At 38.1% G+C, this 21,434-nt stretch overlaps 1 protein-coding gene across 4 annotated transcripts in view; it reads right to left on the reverse strand.

Moving 5' to 3' along the window:
• Tdrd3 (tudor domain containing 3) overlaps positions 1-21,434 on the reverse strand; it is a 206,771-nt gene that overhangs the window by 99,854 nt on the left and 85,483 nt on the right. For 3 of the 4 annotated variants that reach the window (XM_045145435.1, XM_045145433.1, XM_045145434.1), the window contains exon 3: positions 17,352-17,417. In XM_045145435.1, coding sequence (XP_045001370.1) covers positions 17,352-17,417 — 66 coding nt within the window. The remainder of the gene's footprint in view (positions 1-17,351; positions 17,418-21,434) is intronic. The other variant, XM_045145436.1, reaches the window with a different exon arrangement.

The following is a 21,434-nucleotide window of genomic DNA, read 5'->3' on the forward strand; positions in this document are numbered from 1 at the left end:
AGAGGCAGAGGTAGGAAAATAACTGTGAGTTCCAGGTCAGCCTGGGCTAGAGTGAGACCCTACTTTAAAACAACAACAACAAAAAAAAAAACCATCAAATTTTAATTCTCAAATTTCACTAACTATATCTCAAGTGTTCTATATCTGGAAGTACAGAAATAGACCATTACATCATTTAAACGTTTGCTAAACCATCAGTGCTGATCTAGTCTTAAGTGTTTCAATGCATCTTAGGGACTGCACACTTTCATTTTCACAAGAAAACACTTGCTTCTATTTAATTTTTTAAATATTTTATTATTTATTAATTTGAGAGAGAGAGGCAGGCAGGCAGACAGAGGGAGGGAGGGAGAGAATGAGCGCACCAGGGTGTCCAGCCACTGCAAACAAACTCTAGATGCAAGTGCCACCTTGTGCATATGGCTTACAAGGGTCCTGGGGAACTGAACCAAGCCCCTTTGGATTTGCAGGCAAGCACTTTAGCTACTAAGCCATCTCTCCAGCCCTCTATTTAATTTTTAACAGCAACAACAAAAAATTCACCTTCAATATAACGCCCAAAGCCCAGAAGCCACCCTCTCTCAGTCTACATGGCATTCAGGCCAATGGGTATGTCAGAATGCTAGCAGTTCTAAAGCACACGAGTGTTGACATGGCACCTTCACTAGTGTGTTTGTTTTTACCATGCTGTGACAAACTGTCTTTTATTTGTACACACGCAGATAGAAATATAGATAATTTTGATTAGTTTTAACCATGAAGGCTCACAAAATGTACACACTACTTTTAAAGATGCTGCCAGAGAACAATAAATTAAACCAATGATGAAAACACTAGTAAGCTTAAGCTGATGTCCATCATGAGAGCAGTCTGGAGATGGTAAGGAAGATCCTCTCCTCAACTGCTATCCCTGGAAAGCAGCCACTTCACTAGTGGACTGCTGGCCTCTTGTTCCTTTCTTTCAGCTAACAGAAATAGAATCAAAATATGGTTCTGCTAGAATCTATGAATGTCACTTTACATTGGAAAAGAATCTTTTCAGATGTGACTAGGTGTAAGGATCCATAAGACAGGCCTATCTGGAACCTGTAAATGTGACCTTCCTTCATAAAGGGTCTTTTCAAAAGTCAGGACCTAGAAAGAGACTGCAGCTTAAGTCCAATGATAAATAGCCTTAGAAAGGGAACCAAACCCAGGCAGAGTATAAAATGTTATGAAAATGGAGGCAGAAATTAGAAGTCATGCATCTATAAGCCAAGAGACAAAACACTGCCTTGCAACTATAAAAACCTTAAAAAAAGCATGGAACAGATACTCTGCCAAGGCCTCTAAAAGGTATCAACTCTGATAACACCTTGATTTTTGATGCCATGCCTACAGAAATGTGAGAAAATATGTTTGCATTGTTTTAAGCCAAGTTATGATAACGTTTTAACAGCAGCCTTAACAAACTAAAACAGCCCCATAAGAGATGAGTTGTTTGGGAAAAATTAAACACTAAGACTCATCCTTCTTCTTCTAGCTGGGGACTATGCACAAAGAAACCAACCACAAACATAGATTAAATAAAATTTTAGGATTTCTGATTGGATTTGAAGTCTACTCCATGGGAAGGAATTCCTGCATGGTACTGAAAACCTAATAAAAAGCTTATGGCTGGGGAGGTCATAAGTGCCAGAAGGTAATCTACTACTACTATCTGGCTAAATGGCTATATTATTTCCACCAAACTGCCCTCTAAATACTCATGTTTATGCCCAATATATTGATGATACCCTCACTTCTGGTTACAGAAGCTTCTGTTTTCAGATAACAGTGACCACTGGGATGACCCAAACTCACCAAAAGGCTGAGAAGAAGTGACAAGGGCATGTTCATCACTAAGCAAGATACCTTTATTATACCCTCCAAGGCTCAGAAGACCACTGTGGAAGAGGTGGTGGAGAAAATTAAGAGCCAAAGGAAGGGGAAAAGTGCTTTTTAATACTGTCTTTAAGATACAAAGTGACAGTGGCATCATGACCTCACAGTGGCTGACACTTATCTATACATTACCTGTATAATAGGAGGGGTAAATGATGACATAAAATAGGAAAATAGTTAGAAATAACAGATTCAGTGTGTGTGGGGGGGGAATATGGGAGGGATAAAAGTAGGGTGGTAGAAGGGGATTATGATCATGCTATATTGTCTATGTGTAGGTAAATTATCAATAAAAATTCAAATGAAATAGGAGCCCTTAAGGCCTTGAAATTTCAGTTATCAAACACAAAGTATGTAACAATAAACTTAGTATGAAGAATTTATACAAACTCTGAATCCAACAAATGAGCAAATATCCCTCTTATAAAAAAACATGTGCCTCTTAAAAATACATATCATACTCTAAAATAATCCTTTGCAAATTTCAAGATACACCTATTACTTCACCCAAATTTTCTAGTCACATAATAAATCTGAATTAGAAATTTATATAAAAAACAATGCATGATATTTCATAGTTACAACAGGCAGAGAAAAAATCACATATGAAGTGAAAACTAGAACTAAACGTTAATGAAAATATCATATATAAAACCTCTGAGATATAAAGTAGTGCTGTGAGGAAAGTTATGAGCCTTAAGACACTCATTATACTAGAAAAGAGGGAAATCCAATTAACTGAATGAACACAATGGGAAAAGAAAAACTGAACGAATAGAAATTAGATAAAATAAAGATACATTACTAAAATAAACTAAAAAGTAGTGTGATTGGGCCTAATAAAGCTTTTATTTATAAAAACAATGAAATGGATACCTGGCACAAGTGATCAAAGGGCAGAGAGTAAAGCTACACATGGTGGTATTTATCTATAAACCCTGGGAGTTTATAGAGTATATACTGGGGAGGCTGAGGCACAATTGTCATGAGTTAGGCCATCCTGGGCCACATAATGAGAACCAGGCCAGCAGGGAGGGATATATAGTAAGAACCTATCTTAAAGAAGGAGGGAGGGGGAGCGGGGAGAAAGGGAGGAAGGTAGTTACCTTCTTGTTGCTGGGACAAAACACCTGACCAAACAAACAGCTGATGGGAGGAAAGGATTTATTTTGGATTGCACTCTTGAAGGGAAGCTCCATGATGGCATCAAAATCCTGGCATTAAGGGGCTGGAGAGATGGCTTAATAGTTAAGGCTCTTGCCTGCAAAGCCAAAGGACCAAGGTTCGATACCCCAGGACCCACATAAGCCAGATGCACCAGGTGATGCATGCATGTGGAATTCCTTTGCAGTGACTGGAAGCCCTGGAGCATCTATTCTATCTCTCTCTCTGCCTCTTTCTCTCTCTCAAATAAATAAATAAATAAAATATGTTTAAAAAATCATGGCATTAGTAGAGGCTGAACATCACCTCTGCCACAGCAAGTGAAAAACAGTAGCAGGAAAGTAAGCTAAGCCCTTGCAAGGAGGTGCTGGCTAAAACAACCCTACCTTTCTCCCAGAAACACACCTCCTCCAGCCAACTCCCCCTCCAACTTAACACCAGCTGGAGACTAAGCATTGAAAACACATGAGTTTATAGAGGACATCTGATTCAATCCACCAGGGAAAAGAAGGGAAGGAAAGGGATGAGAAGGGCAGGGAGGGGAGGGAAGATAGTCAAGGAAAAGGGGAAAGGGAAATGACAGGAGGAAGCAGAAAGGGAAAAGAGAAGGGAAGGGACATAAAAGGATGGGGAGAGATAGAGGGAGAAGAAGGGAGTAGGGATGGAGGGAGGGAAAGAGTAAGGGCACAAATCAATAATTTAAGGACCAGTAATATAATACAAATACATATTTAGCAATAAAAAAGTTAGAGAACCAAGGACAGCAATCTAAATGTGCACAGCTGTTAAGGCCCAGCAGGAGAACAGTAAGTGTGATGTCAACCTGAGCTTCATAGCAAGAACCTAGCTCAAAAAAAAAAAAAAAAAAAAACATAAAAACTAAATGTCTACAAGCTACTGAGAATATAACTCAGCAACAACTAGGACCCTATTGACATATGCCACATCATGAATTAGTATAAAAATGTTTTCCAGTCAGTAAAAAGATACCAGAATATGTGTTGGGTGAATCCATTCACAGTGAATGTCCAAAAAGGCAAACTTAGAGAAAACATATTAAGAATGAGATGTATAAGATACAGGAATTTGAAATCAATGCAGGAATGGAGAGATTGCTCAGTGGTTAAAGATGCTTATTTGCAAAGCCTGACTGCCTGGGTTTGATTCCCCAGCACCCAAATGCCGTCAGATGCATAAAGTAGCACATGTGTCTGGAGCTCATCTGCAGTGAGAAGAGGCCTTGGACAGTGCCCATATATAATCATATACTCCTTCACTGTTATTTTCTCTTTCTTATTGTAAACAAATGAAAGTATTTAACAATATCTTAAAATAGGGCTGGAGAGAGGGCTTAGCAGTTAAGGCACTTGCCTGCAAAGCCAAAGGACCCATGTTTGATTCCCAAGACCCATGTAAGTCAGATACACAAGGTGGCACATGCATCTACAGTTCATTTGCAGCAGCGAGAGGCCCCAGTGTATCCTCTCTCTCCCTCCCTCTCTATTTGCCTCTTTCTATCTCTTTCAAATAAATTAAAAAAAATTTTTTAAATTAAATAAAAACAAAATCAATGCAGAACTATCACTAGCCCTTCTAAATGTACCAATAACATACAGAAATAACAGTGATTTGAAACTACCATTTATAGTAACAAAAACAGTTCCAGGAGAAAGTTTATAAAAAAGTTTACAACATATATGCTATTAAGAAACCCTAAAATTGGGCTGGAGAGATGGCTTAGCAGTTAAGCACTTGCCTATGAAGCCTAAGGACACCAGTTCGAGGCCCAATTCCCCAGGACCCATGTTAGCCAGATGCACAAGGGGGTGCATGCATCTGGGATTCATCTGCAGTGGCTGGAAGCCCTGGCATGCCCATTCTCTCCCTCTCTCCCTCTCTCCCTCTCTCTCTCTCCCTCTTTCTCTCTCTCTCTCTGCCTCTTTCTCTGTCTGTCACTCTCAAATAAATAAATAAAAATAAACCAAAAAGATTTTGTAAAAAAAAGAAATCCTAAAATTATTGGAAAATGAAACGAAATGACATATGCAGTGTGTGCTGGAATCATCTCATACTAGTTCACAAGACATTATGGTGTCCATGTCTTCCAAACTACAGCTAGAGTGGCTTCATATTGTAGTTTACAAATGGGCTTAATGGGAATCATTTACTACACAAAGTAGTAAAGGCTATACACTGAGCCTTGGGACTCTTCTTTTGTCTTCAGATACAGTTTACAACCATTTTACTGATGATTATCATGTATCTATCCTATCATATCATATCATATCATATCATATCATATCATATCATATCATTATGTCAATTGTCTTTATGATCCACAGATTAAATGCATCTTCAATAATAATAGCAAATTTTAAAAGATGTAGTAATTTGATTCTAAGATTTTTTAATATTTATATTTTAATTTGTTTATTTGAGGGAGAAAGAAAGAGGCAGATCAAGAGAGTGGGCATGCCAGGGCCCCCAGCCACTGCCTATGAACTCCAGACACATGTGCCACTTTGTGCATCTGATTCACATGGGTCCTGGGGGATCAAACCTGGGTCTGTTGGCTTTGCAGGCATGTACCTTAACCACTAAGCCATTGCTCCAGCCCTGTCTCTAATATTTATATGGGAGAAAAAAAATAACAGCCTAGAGAAAATTGCTATAATTTTCAACCACAACATGAGAAAGATTTGGTAATTCCGGGTGCCATAAAATAAATGGCTCAGGAGAGGACTTCTGGTTAAGATAGTAGCGTAGGTACCATGCCAAAGCAACCTAGGGGGGAAAAAGACCAAAAGTGAGGTATATAGGAAATTGAAGTGGCAGCAGAGAAGTAGAAGAGATCCAGAACATCCAAAGCCTGCACAGGCCGGCAAAAGCAGCCCTGGCAGCTCTGCCAACCGCGGCAGCAGCACACCAGAAAGCTGCCAGGCTCGGCTGCAGCTGCAGGAAAAGCCAGGTGCGGGAGCTTCCCCTCACACCGTGCTCTCCGCAACTCAGGAAACGTGAAGGGAGAGCGGCAGTGAGCAACGGAGGAGCAGACCACGAGGTAGAAGCACACATGGAACAGTGAGAGAACGAGAGCAGCTGCGGCTCTCTCCCCTCCCCCACCGCCTGAGCCCAGCTCCAGCAAACAGAGCAGTGGTCCCAGGACCCGGCCACGTCAACTTGAGCCGACATTGGGACCCAAGCAGGAGCAGAGTCCGGCAGCAACATTAGCGGCTCCAGCACCGGTAACAGCGGCCCCAGCAGCAGCAGATCCAGTAACGGCAGCAGCAGCAGAGGCAGCAGCAGCAGATCCAGCAGCAGTAGATTCAGTAGCAGCAGCAGTAGATTCAGTGGCAGCAGCAGCTTCACCAGCAGCATGGCTCCATCGGTGGCAGCTACAGCAGCAGCAGCGGTGGACCCAGCAGCAGCAGTTCCAGCAGCAGGTGTGCTGATCTGCAGGGCCACAGTTGCCAGCCTCAGTTTGCCCTGCAGGAAAAGCCAGTGGCCAGCTCCAGAAATCAGAAGAGCAGCCCGACAACCCAGGCAGCAACTTGACTGAGACCAAAATCATCCAAGGTAACTGGGATTGCACCAGGGAAGGGTCTCACTTGGTCGCAAGCTGACTTGGATCCCTCAACAGACCAGAAATCTTAACCTCTTTGTTGATAGAGGATCTGGTTCTTATAATAACTACTCTTGCATACATACTTGGGGCTGTTTTTGATTGAATGTGTACAGTGTTTAGTTAACTTTTAGAATCTACCTGTATTTTACTCCACTCAGCCTACTTGAATATTCCCATAGCAGGGAAACTCAACCCCTAGGAACACCTTTGTAGATACTCTGAGAGTCTTAAGAGCCACACCTAACACCTTAAGCTCCTACCCTGAAAATATATAACATCAAATCAACTGATACAGCTAAGAATACCCAGCTAGCTAAAAAATCCAAACATTAACTTAATCCAAGATGCAAAAATATATACATTATAACACAAGAAACACTAAAAAGCAAGATGATATAAATCCACCTAAAAGTATTAATGCATCAGAAATGACCTCCAGTGAGAATGAGTTAGAGGAAATGCCTGAAAAAGATTTTACAAGAAGGATTGTAAATATGTTCAAAGAGGTCAAAGAACAAATCAAAGGAATCAAAGAGGAAATCAAAGGAATCAAAGACGACACAGACACCAATTTAATGAAATAAAGAAGGCAATACAAGACATAAATAGGAAATAGAAATAATAAAGAAAAACCAGTCTAATTACTAGCAATGAAGAACACAGTTAATGAAATAAAAAACTCTGTAGAAAATAAATGGTTCAGGTAGATCTTGTTCACACTACTAGACACATCCACTGGTAAAATTGCCTGGCAACATAATTTGGCATTATCTTTATAAAGTTGAACAGGTCTTAATGTATCATACAGCAATTCAATTATTAGTAATAGTCCCTAGAAAAACTATTTCATATGGGCATCAGGAGATTTATACATTTGTTCCTAGAAGTAGAATCCATTATAAATAATAATAAGCTAAGTAGCCATCAACAGAATTGATAAGCATTTACTTATTAGTCTATAGTTATATTTAGTTAATTTAATATTAAAGAAAAGGAATAGATAACTATATGCAATATAAGCATGCATTGCAGTTATAATACTAAATGATAAATATATGTTACAGTTTTAAACACATTTGAAGCAAAACAATTGTTACATAGAAATAATTATATATGTAATGAAAATACTTTTCAAAGAGAAGACCCTTCAACATTAACACCAGTGGTTTCTTGGTATGTGAATGGGAAAGAGACCCAGGACCCACAGCACCATTGAGAGGCTCTAGTTCTCACACCAGAAAGAAGTCTCAGAAGTGTTCACTTCTATGTTAAGCTTCAAAGCATACCTACATATATAACTCAAATATTTTAAATAACTTACAAATGTTTTAAAATCAAGACATTAGAAAGTGCACTGCAACTTCAAGAAAACTAGAGAACTAGGTCTATTACCTACACAGCAAGAACACAAACTCATGCCAAATAACTGGTTTGATGCCAGAGGTGAAGGAAAAGGCATAATTTATAGCATTTACCAAGTTCAACAACCAACAAAGTATTGCTACACTGTAAGCTGAGAAGAGACGTGCTAACAATCAGCATTTATAAGCTAAGGCCCAGCTCACAACAAGCATCTCACTTTGCGCTTTGATTTCACGGGCTCTGGACACTGAAGTAGCACTGCTGCACTGCCAACCCAGAGATTCAGTCTTGCTGAAGTTCTCCTACTACCAGATGCAATTCTCCACAGTTCCTTTTGTCCTGTGTGGAATGCACCCCAAGTTCACAGCAGCTATCCTCCCCCACAGAGTTGAGATGGGTGCACAAGATATAGCTGCAAAGAAACCTGGAAGGAGAGGATTTGCCATGCTTTTCCTTCTGCACCAGTATGTACCTCAAGATGGAACGCCCCAAACTGAGGAAGAGGATTTCACTCACACTTTTCCTCCATGCACAATTACCAGTCAAGACAGTTGGTCAGTCCCTATTTCTTATATTTCATCTAAAAATAGCTTTTATATTTTTATGAGAGAGAGAGAGAGAACTGGCATGGCAGGGCCTCCAGCCACTGCAATAAACAACAGATGAGTGTGCCACCTTGCGCTCATGTGCAACCTTGTGTTCTTATGTCATCTTGTACATGTGGAATCTGGAGAATTGAACACGGGTCCTTAGGCTTTGCAGGCAAGCGCCTTAACTGCTAAGCCACCTCTCCAGCCCATCTTTTTGTGCTTTCAAACAAAAATAATATTAAGTATGTTGTTTCTGTGTACCCCTACATATACATACATAAGTTATGTATATATATGTGTGTGTATACTATCAATATGTATCAAAGATATATTTACATAATATATATGTAACATCTGACGAAAGGTAGATATGTTGTGCAAAAAGTAGGGATACTTGAAGACGTTAAATATGCCTTCCATATGGAGAGCTGATCACAATTCCCTGATTGAAAAACACATCTCTTAAAGTCAACAATCTAGAAAGGAAAGCAACCTCTCCTGCATCTTACTAAGATGAGATGGCTTTACCTGTCTTGCATTTATTTCCAACATAACATTTGTTTCAGTATACTGACATTGATTATTTCCTAATTTCTTATTAGGCTAAGGACTAAAAGAACACAGAGCTGTCTTGTAGAGCTCTATGTCTCTTCTGCTTAGCCCATGTACACATTAAAACACTACTTGAATAAAAACAAAATTATCTTCTAGCTGGGAATGGTAGCATACACCTGTTAATATTAGCTATGAGGAAGGCTATGGCAGGATGATCACACATTTGAGGATAACCTAGGCTACACAACAAGTTCCAAGCAAGCCTGTTTGTTACACATGGGAAGACCCTGCCACAAAATAAAAACAATGACAAATTAAAAATTATCCCCCATTGTCTAAATAATAAATTATTTAGCACTTACTTGACAAACTAGAACATGTCACAAGATCTTTCCACAAATGACAAACTATAAAAGTACACTGGGGTAATGCATGCATCTAAACCAGAAAACATAGGACAGAGGGTAAATAATGTACTTAGTTGCTGTGAAGCAGAATCAGAATTAAACTTGGGTCTGTCTCACATGAAAGTGGCCTGTTTTCTATTGTTATACATTCTATCATTAAAACAGCAGAGCACAGTGGTGCATGCCTTTAATCCCAGCGTTCAGGAGACAGAGGTAGGATCACTATGACTTCGAGGTCACCCTAAGACTACATAGTAAATTCCAGGTCAGCCTGGGCTAAAGTGAGGCCCTACCTTGAAAAATAAAATAGATGTGTGCATGAAGAGTAATGAGAATATAATCTGTAAAAAAAAAAAAAAAAATACTCGAAAGAGGTCAAGAAAAAATTACAGAAGTAACACTTGAATTAGAAACTCAAGAATAAACAGTTTTCCTGGCAGAAGAGGGAAGATATTCAGGGACTCTAGCAACAAGAACATGACTTCCAGCACACTGCAATTTCTCCTCTCTAAAGTAAAAGGGAAGGCAAAAGAGTTGTTATGACTGTCCTAGGACTGTACAGTAATAAAGACTAATGATGTAACATCAGTCAGGAGTGGTTCTCAACAAATGACTAAAGAAGGTGATGGTGATTTTATGAAAAGACTAAAGGTTAATATACAAAAAGGATCAAAAGAAAATAAGTCCGCAAGAATGAAGGACAGCAAAAGAACAGTTTGGCTAAGCCACTCTACAATTGTGATCTCAAATTTTCAAGTAGCATTAACAGAGAGCAAGAGACTTAAAATGAAAATAGTAAAGTAATAACAGCACAGGGAATAGTCTCTGAATCATAAATATGATGGTTCATTTACTATAAAATTTTAAAGTTTCTATCCTTTAGGAGTTTTAAGAATAGTTAACAAATGTCTGCTAATTCAGATGGTCACTTTCATGGTATACAGCACAATAATAACACTGCTCTTAATTACTTTGGGTCATTATAGCAAATGAAATGCAAGGAGAGAATCCTAGACCAAGGTAACACTCCCCCCAGCAGTTTCTAGAAGGCTATCCTTTACTGCAGTAACTTTTTGCTCCCTGAAAGAATCTATTTTTAAGTTTACTTTTATTTTCATAAGTCGTCTACCTAATACATAACATTTTCCACAATAGTTCAAATTCTACAGAAATTCTATTATTACTAAGCACTAGTCAATAAAATATTGAAATAGTTTTATTATTTTGGTAAAAAGTACACATGCTTAATGAATCGCTAAAAAGAACACTGATAAACTATTATTTTGTAAAGAATAAACTAACAAATTTATATAGAAAACAATTTTAGATTAAGACCTGAATCTTTTTCTCGTTAGTTTTCTTCCTGAAAACATTCCCTTTCTGGACTGAGACCTGAGCTGCTACACTTTGAATTTTGAGGTGCTACAGCCATCTTGTGGTTCATGTTGGTATTGCAGAGGCTCTAGCCACTCATTCTAACAAAAATTAGGTCTTTATCATTTTAAAGTCATATACAACCTGTAAAGTCCTAGAATTAAAACTGAAAAATAAACACAGAATCTAACACATTTCCTAGTAAGGCAAAGCTAGTCAAGGAGCTTAATTAGTAACAAAACTTTTATATTAACCAATATTTTAAAGTTAATATTCATACCTTGGTTTAAAATGCAACAAAAACAGTAGAGAGAGAGAGAGACAGAAAGAGTGACAGAGACAGAAAGAGAGAGAGACTGACCAAACACTGCATAAGAGGTAGTAGAAAGAATGTAAGAGCCAAAGGAAGGGGAGGAGTGCTTACAATGCTGTCTTCCAGACACAAAGTGGCCTTTATATTCATGACCTCACAGTGTGTGGTGCTACCTACACCAGAGCAGAATAATAAAGGGGGAAATGATGACATCAAAATAGAAGAGAGACTAGCTAGAAAGAAGGAATTATTCATGGATGGGGGAATTGGGGACAGAGAAAAGGGATGGTGGTGGGAGAGTATTATAATAATGGCATATTGTCTATATGTATAGAAGTTTTCAATAAAAAGTTAAAAATTAAAAATAATAAATCAAGAAAATATTAAACTATACTGCACCTATACTCTTTCTTTCCTCTCTCTTCATTATGGCCTTAGAATCAGCATGAACTGCCTATGAGAAAATGTACCTTGAGCTGTGAAGCCTGGAGTAAGTTGCACTTTACAGTCACCACTTTTTAAAATTTCTGTCTAGATTTTTGATTCAAGTTATGGTGGAACCCTATGAAGAAAATATAGAATTTCAAAATAATGTTAGGGAGGGAATGGCAGAAAAGAACCTCAAGAAAAATCACTATATTAGTTAAGAGAAAAGTTATTTACACTTCTTAGCATTCTTTTTTTCTCCTAAAATAATCAGTGATAGTTGAAATTAATTTTTAGTTCTAAAATCCAGATGCCAGTGCCCTTCTGAAGGCCTGAGATGTAAAACAGAGTAAGACTATAAATGCAACATATCCAGAATTAGGGGCCTTTTCTAACTTGTAAACTCACCATCTCTCTTACCTGATTATAAATCTATCAGCTCGCCATATTATTTCCACTCGCAAATTCCCCGATTCTGAAAATGGTGTCACCTAAACCTTAATTAATTACAATGGTGGCAGAGCAGACCATGGGAACAATTACTTTGGACATTTCCAGGAGAAAAAATTAACACTCCTCTCTATACCTCCTTTATCTCCAAAGAGGACCGCTGGGCTGTTCTGGGGAAGCTCTAGAACATTATACTGAACTGTAGGATAGTGAATGAGCTTCGAAAGACTGAAACACACCTGGGGGAGGCCCATTCAGAGAGACCACAAAAGGTCAATGGAGGCAGGTCCTAAGATGACACCCACTTCTCTCTGGCTTCCTAAATGCAGAGAGAAATGCTCCCCAGACTTAAAGTATTTTTTGTTTGTTGTTTTTGTTTTAGTTGTTGTTTTGGGAGGGCTTTTTGTTTGTTTGTCTTTTGTTTTTTGTTTTTCAAGGTAGGGTCTCACTCTAGCCCAGGATGACCTGAAATTCACTATGTAGTCTCAGGGTAGCCTCGAACGCACAGCGATTCTCTGCCTCCCCAAGTGCTGGGATTAAAGGTGTATGCCACCACGCCAGGCAAGTTTTTTGTCCTATGGCTTCCTCTCTCTCTTAGAAATGATATCTTGGGGCTAGAGAGATGGCTTAGTGAGTAAAGGCTCTTGCTTAAAGTCTGACACCTCGACTGGATTGCCCAGTGCCCATGTAAAATTCAGATACACAAAATGGTGCATGTATTCATTTGTGGTCACAGGAGACCCTAGTGTAGCAATACCCTCCCTACCTTCCCCCATCTCTCTCAGGCTCTCTCAAATAAACAATAACAACATTTAAAACAAAATTCAGTGAGAGAAGGGCTTTGGGTGAGCTTTGATACTATTACAGAACTCAGTCCAGATCAGGTAGTTGAGTTATACACTGGGCTTAGAGCCAGATTTAAGACAATAATGATGTACCCATTTGCTTACTTCTTGCACTGAACCCCCTTGGCACTCTCTGTAACAAGAAAGGCAACTGAGAGCCAGGCGTGGTGGCGCACGCCTTTAATCCCAGCACTCGGGAGGCAGAGGTGGGAGGATTGTGAGTTTGAGGCCACCCTGAGACTCCATAGTGAATTCCAGGTCAGCCTGGGCTCCAGTGAGACCCTACCTCGAAAAACCAAAAAAAAAAAAAACAAAAAGAAAGGCAACTGAGGTAATAAGGACTTTAACTTTGACTTGATTAGATTTAAAGTTTCAGAGTTTTAGACAAAAATACCATCTTAAATTGCTCATCATCCTTAGAAGTTGCCCCATGCACTGTACCACCCTTAGTAATTCATGTTCAATATCGTATTCAATTCTTCAAAGTCATAAGATAATGATATTTATATGATAAGAATATTAAAATATAAAATGATTAAGTAACTTGCCTAAAATCACAAAACTTACTAAGCAGAAGAAAATTTAAATCCAGACCAATGATTATATCTGTCTGTATCTTTCTAATATGTTACTGACCCTATTACATCCTCTCCCTCTATTCCAGTGTGAACTGTGGCTCCTCTACTTCTTAAGATCACTGTAGGGCTAGAGAGATGGCTAAAAAGTTAAGGTGTTTGCCAGTAAAGCCAAAGGACCCAGGTCCAATTCCCCAGGACCCTTATAAGCCAGACAGATCCACAAGATGGCACATGCATCTGAAATTCATCTGCAGCAGCTGGAGGTCCTGAAACGCCCATTCTCATTCTTTCCCTCTCAAATAAATAAATAAAAACACAGACCGCTGTAAGTTTTCTGTTTAACTTAATGTTCTATAAATTAAAAAATAGTATATTTTAAACTAGAGTTGCAATATATGTAACTTAGTGACTGATGATTCTAGAATCATGTATTAATAAGAGTAATCACTAACATGATAAATTCTGGTTAATAAAGATTTCTAGTAAGTCACAAAGATTTCACTATACTCATCTTATTTAAAAAGAAGCCAAAGTAACTGAATTTATGTCAAACATATTTGTTGAACATTTAACCTAAATACAGCTACCTTTTTATGTAGTATATAGAATTTTAACTGATGGTAAACAAAATAAGTAATATCTGTGTGTCAGCTTTTTAAATTTCTATTAAAAATATATTTTAAAACATTTTTATTCATACTGTGAGGGTAATTATTTTTGGTGTCAGAAGTAAGTAATGCAAGGAAAATATAATTAATGAGAACAAAACAAAGAGATATTTAGCAATTCATGTTTCATGTGAAAAGAAATTATTCATTTTATGTATAAACTAACATCACATTGGCATGAATAATATCTTAAATGATAAAATTTAACACAGAGTACATCAGAAGTTTTTAGTTACTCTTATTAGCTACATTCAAAGTAAACCCTGTTGAGACTCCAAGCATAAAGCTTTCAGAAGCAAAAGCTAGTCTAAAAAGTAGAGAAGACAGCCAACATCTGGGAAGCTCATAGCAGCAGTGGGCTTTCAGAGTGTTCAGGACACAAAGAAAAAAAAAAATTTTAAAAAGCAATAATCCAGAAAGTGTCAAATGTGCACACATTATTCTGGTATTACTTGCACTCCCTATAGAGAATCATCAGACCTATCCAAAACCACTGTCCAATCTGGGGCTCTATAATTCAGTGTTTTCTTTTTGGTTTTTCAAGGTAGGGTCTTGCTCTAGCCCAGGCTGACCTGGAATTCACTATGTAGTCTCAGGGTGGCCTCGAACTCATGGAGATCCTCCTACCTCTGCCCCCTAAGTGCTGGGATTAAAGGCATGTGCTGCCACACCTGGCTGTAATTCAGTATTTTCTATGTTTCCTGAACTAGCAAAGCCAACCTCTCCTGAAAACTTAAAGCACAAATTTGCCAGGCTCAATATTCATTCCATGAGTGTAGTCACTTAGGAAGGAGTAAGATGGTTAGCACCCAGAGAACTGCTCTAGCCTGATCTCAGGACAATTCTGGTGTACAACCAAGTTTAGTTCTACTATAACCAAAAAGAAATGTTAAAAAAATAAATGAACTGGAGAGGACTCTGAAAAATAAACACACTGAAACTCAGAACTGAGTCTGAGGCAAAAAGTAAACAGTACCAATGGAGGTGCCTTAAGCAAAAAGAAAACAGTGACATTTACAAGTCTATAAAAAAAACTATAACAAACGCAAGTAACAATATGTTCTCTGTTTTCCCTGAGATAATCAAAAGAAGACATTACAGACTTCAATAGCAACATAAAAATCAGGTTGAAATATAATCAAGGCTTGCTCACAGAGGTATAGAATCCTCTTCTTTGACTACATGTTTCGAAAACCAGAATGGATAAGTAACCCTTTACAATGGTACTAACCACTACTTGAAGAAAATATATTAATATTTGGAAAATGTGAAAAATGTTGATATATAAGAAAACTTTTTAAATTGTCCAGAATTTAAAATATCTGAGGTATAACTATTTCAAATATTTGAATTTTAAAAATAAGAGTAGAGTTGGAGAACTGGCTTAGTGATCAAGGCACTTACCTGCAAAGCCAAAGGACCTAGGTTCGATTCCCCAGGACCCAAGTAAGCCAGATAGAAAAGATGGTACATGCATGTGGCATTCATCTGCAGTGACTAGAGGCCCTGGCACACCCATTTTCTCTGTATGCCCCCCCTCTCATTTAAATAAATAAATATAAATAAAAAGTAAGAATATTTATTCAAACAAAATATCTACATGAAAAGTGTTTCTTTAATTACAATATTCTATAATAGTTAAAAAGATTCCCAACATGGATGATATCTTAAAAATGTGTCCTTGGGGCTAGAGAGATGATTTCAGTTAGGAGCTTGCCTGTGAAGCCTAAGGACCCATGTTCAACTCCTAGATCCCATGTAAGCCAGAAGTACAAGGTGATGTATGCGCAAGGTCACACGTGTACACAAGGTAGCACACATGTCTGGAGTTCAATTACAGTGGAAGGAAGTCCTGGTGCACCAATTCTCTCTCTCTCATAAAAAAGGCCAGAGTGTTCAGCTTGCCTCAAAAGAAAAAAAAAATAAAAGTATCTTTGTACTTAAAAAGAGGCCAATGAAAAATCCCTAACATGAGTGTCTATCTGTGCAATAAAAACAACAAACAAATGTACAGCTTTCCCAAATTACTAACATTCTTATAATCTTATTCTTTTGTTTTGTTTTTGAGGTAGGGTCTCGCTCTAGCCCAGGCAGACCTGGAATTCACTCGGCAGTCTCAAGGTGCCCTCGAACTCACAGAAATCCTCCTACTTCTATCTCCTAAATGCTGGGATTAAAGGTTTGTGCCACAACACCCAGCACAATCTTACACTTTTATAGTCGTAAATTTTTCAAAAAAAAAGAACAATAGTCTATTAAGGGAACAAAAAGATAGGAAAAGGTACTTATCCAGTGCTTTGAAAACATGTCAAATCTTTCATACACAGTAAATAAACCATATTTATAACTCTTGAGACAAAGATTTATTTAATGCTTAAGTCATCAAATTTTAACTTTTAATAATTTTCCATATATACAGTGCAGAAAGGCATCTAATAATTGTGTGATCTGACTTCCTCACGGTTGAAGAGAGCTAAACACTAACGTAAATTTATGACATACCCACCAAGGCTTAGGGGTCACTGTGGAAGAAGGGATGGAAAGACTGTAAGAGCCACAGGGTGAGATGGCATATCCTTAGACACTGTTGTCTCTCACCCCCAAGACTGATGCAGTCATGACCCCAAGGTTAATATCAATAATCCCATTGAGGAAGGCCCTCTGTGGATTAGGAGCTATGGAGAGGGGATAAGAGTATAATCCAATGGGAATATGGCCAAGATGTGATTTGTTCATACAGGAATATCCATGATTTAATTTTTTATAAAAGAAAAAAAATATCTTGCAATTGCAGTCTACTGAAAAAACTTGGTCTGTAAAGATGGCTCAGCAGTTTAAAGGTGCTTGTATGCAAAGCCTGACAGCCTGGGTTCAATTCCCTAGTACCCCCATAAAACCAGATGCACAAAGTAGCTTATGTATTTGAAGTTTGTTTGCAAGAGGCCCTAGCAGAGGGCCTGTTCTGTCTGTCTGTCTCTCTCCTTACAAATGAAAACAAATTTTAATTTTTGTAATTTAGTACATATCCACTTTTTAAGGTTGGCAAACTTTAAGAAATTAATGATTTTCTTTACCTTTTCCACCTTTCCACCATTGATGTCACTGGGAAGGAATTTCTTGCCAATTGTTCTCAAATCTGTCTAAAATAAAAATTTCATGATTAAAATATATAAAAAATAAAACTAAATTTAATATCATGAATAAAAGATGAAATTGCTTAAGGTTTATGGAACAAAGATTAAATAAATGTATTGAGAAGATGTACACAGTCAAGCATTTAAAATATGTTAGCCACATCCATGTTATTTAAAGTATGTAAGTAATGTATAATAATATTATATTTCCTTAGGTAACCTTTTAACTTCACTAACTCTTTTTTATTAAAATCCCAACTTGAGTGTATATAAATTATAGTTTAACAAATATTAATGCCATAATCCAAAAATGAATGACACATTTGAATACACAACATATTTTAATAAATAAATGCACATAATCTTAATATCCAGAGACATGAAAACATTACCTTACTGGCTATGATATTTGTAAGATAACAGGGTACTGAACAGCAAATGCAGCCAGAAACAGTATTGCTGGTACAGTAAGGCAAGAGTATAGTACTGCAATGAGGCATTATTTCATTTGCTTATGCAAATTACAGAAATAGAAACTGATGAACAAATGATTGTATGAAAAGAAATACATATAATTCATATGCTATCTTTGTTACCATCTGAACATATATTCCATTAAAATCAATAGAATTAAAAAGAAAAGCAGGGACCAACATAAAAGAAGGTATAGTATGTGTGACAGAGAAATCATCAAGCACAAGTCCATGTAAAAAGCACAAGGGTTGTGTCTTCTCAAGGAAGCAAAAATCTAAAGGAATGCAAGAAATTTGCTTAGAGCAAAACAATCAGTACTCATGACAAGGCCCAATTTCTTAATAATCTGGATGACTGACAGTGAGATTTGAGTAGGAAGGTTCTATTGCTTTGTTATTCCTTAAAACAGTAAAAGGTAAGCTCTTCAAGTCTAAGAACAAAACACAATAGAGTGCATTTAATCACATATTCCACCCCATCACTCTTCCACTTGTTCTCATTTGAGCTAGTATCTTGCTGATCCAAGAGCTGACTAGATTTTTTGCAAGCTCTAGCAATTATTGGGCCTCTACTCCCCTTCCAAACTGGGGTTCCAGATACATGTTGCAATGCCCAGCTGTTTATGCGGGTCATAGATAGAATTTGAGTTGTCTCTGAGGCCTCCACGGGGCCTCATGTTTGCAAAGGGTTCTTAGTCACTGAGCCATCTCTCCAGCCCTCAATATCATTTCCTAATATGCTTACTCCCCACTTTGCAAGGAAAAAAAATAAGAATGGCCTTTTCCAACATAAAAAGTTGAGCATAAAGGAGTCCTCAGTAAATCTGATGCAGCCATCTGTTAAAAATGGCTTGGTTCCAAGGTTAGCCCTAGGCTGGCATCTGCAAAGTTGGCACTTGAACTACTCCCTAATTGAAATTATGGTTCACTGCCTCAATGTTGGCATAACAATAGGAATTCCTGCTTTTTTGTGGAGAGAAGCACATGTGGGAAGTGTGAGGAATTATGGCACATGCCAGACAGGTGCTATCTTTTTCAGCAGCTCAATAACAGCTTTGGGAATGAGTGTTTAATAGGATGAAACACTGCATACATTTGTGTTATGGTTTGATTCGGTTTTCTCCATAAACTTAGGTGTTCTGAATGCTAGCTAGGTTCCCAGTGGATGGAGATTTGGGAATTAATGCCTCCTGGAGGCAGTGCAATATTGGGGGTGGCTTATGGGTATCATAACCACTGTCCCCATACCAGTGTTTGGCACACTCTCCTATTACCATCTGATGTTTGCCAGGGGGTGATGTCCACCCTCTGCTCATGCCATTATTTTGCCCTACCATCATGGAGCTTCCGCTCAAGCCTGTAAGCCAAAATAAACCCTTTTTATTCCCACAAGCTGCTCTTCCTTGGGTGATTTCTGCCAGCAATGCAAATATGACTGCAACAATGTGATTCTATTATCCACTGCAGAACAGGTAGCAAAAAGAATGAAAGAGCAAAGGATGGTGGGGAGTGTTTTGTCATACTGTCCTCCAGTATGGGCTCATGAACATGCTATCACGAAAGACAAATGACACCAAAGTAGTGAAGGAATTAGTTGAATTCAGTGGAAGGGGCAAGGGGGACAAAAATGGGGATTAGGATCATGGTACATTGTGCACAGTTATGGAGGTTGCCAATAAAATAAAAGAAAAGAAATTGTTCCCATGTTTTATGAAGGGCAATACATTTGGCCTACAGAAGACAGAGATGGAGACAAAAGGGGATGGAGGCAGAGGGCAGCTGGCTATTAGCAGTGGACTTGGGACACAAGGCTCTAACTTGATGCTGATTCTTTCAGAACTGTGGCTTGGGTTGTGCTTTCACCCCACAGAGTCAGGCCAGTCAGTGGTGCAGTGCTGTGAGGTCGGTCATCCTAGAACTCAGAGAAGAGCTCAGAGATGCCCAGACGCTCTGCTTCCAGAAGACTATTCAGAGCCCACAACCAAAAGCCCTGTGTGGGAAGATGCTTCAGTGGTTAAAGGCACTTACTTGCAAATAATGCTGTGATTTTTAAAAAGTTCCAATAAATGCATCATTTTGACTGTATTAAGCCAGGTGTGGTGGTGTAGGCCTGTGATTCCAACACTTGTGAAGTGAAGGCAGGAGGATTAGGAGTTCAAGGTCATCCTTGGCTACATAGAGTTTGAAACCAGTCTGGGCTACATAAAGACTCTATCTCAGAGCCAAAAATAAATCAATCAATAAATAGTTTTCTAAAAACTGTATTAAGCTATATTATATAGAACAAAATCCTAGAAGAATTATAAAGTATGTATAGTTTTGTGATTGATACTATCTAACTGTCTTTATTAATGGTGACCATAGTTTGCAACCAGCAATTGTTGAATGTGCCTCTTTGGAACACAACAGTTACCATTATGTATTACCAAATATTCAGCTTTCTATTAAGCTAACAGACAAAATGGAATTCAGAAAGATTTAATTTTGATAGCTGTTCTTACAAGGAAGCCTAATTATCTTATCACATGTTTAAATTACTTGTACTAACCCAGGTGTGGTGGTGCACTCACAGTCTCAACACAAAAGACAGGAGGATTACTATTAGTTCAATGCCAGCCTGGGTTATATATGGAGATCCTGTCATGAAAACCTAAAGAATAAAAGAAAATAAGTAACCTGTACTGCCTCTTCTAGGTATTATTTCATACTTATTTATTGTTTCATTAAGTTGGTCTTTTTCATGTTGACTTATTAGAGTTCTTTATGTACTAAATTGTGATTTAAGTTGAAAATATCCATTCCAGGCTATCATTTGTCTTTTACCACTGGCTAGAGTGACTTTCTCCCTACAGAATTTGGAACTTTTAAAATCATATATGTTTATGGCAGTGGGGTACATGGCAAATGTGTGGAGATCAGAGAACAACCTTGGGATATTGGTCATCTCCTTCCACCTTGATTTGAGACAAGGTCTCTCTTGTTTTTTGCTGCTGAGAAGGCAAGACTAGCTGGTCTGAGAACTTTGGGATTCTGACGCTACCTCCCATTGCCATAGACATACTAAGATTACAGATGTGTGTCACTTTGTGTCTGTATTGGAGATCTGAACTTTCAGGCTTGTATAATAAGTACTTTAAGCACTGAACCATCTCCCCATCCCCAGAATTTGTTTTAATGTAGTCACATGTATCTTTTATTTTCCCCTGTGGTTTTTCAGCTCTGTCTACTTACTTTCTGAAGGTCTATCAGGATACTCACCCCAGGACTAACAATAATAAAACATTTTTAATTATAATTAAAAAAAAAAAGAAATTGTTTTGGGCAGTTGCTTTCAAATCATCTCTGCTAAGGCTGCACACTTTTAAGTCTTAACTCAAAAAGCATGACTTTCCATTTTTTCCCTTCCTATCTCTTCTTTGGATCCTGGCCAAAGTCCTACACATACATGTCCCAGAACTCTGGGTTTTCTCATTGCTTCTCTAAAGATCCCCCAGCACCCATGCAGGTGCTGTTGCCAACTCACACTGCTGAGCCTGCTGGCTTTCTGGAC

The sequence above is a fragment of the Jaculus jaculus genome, chromosome 3 (genome assembly GCF_020740685.1).
Source record: "Jaculus jaculus isolate mJacJac1 chromosome 3, mJacJac1.mat.Y.cur, whole genome shotgun sequence".
Taxonomy (NCBI): Eukaryota; Metazoa; Chordata; class Mammalia; order Rodentia; family Dipodidae; genus Jaculus; species Jaculus jaculus.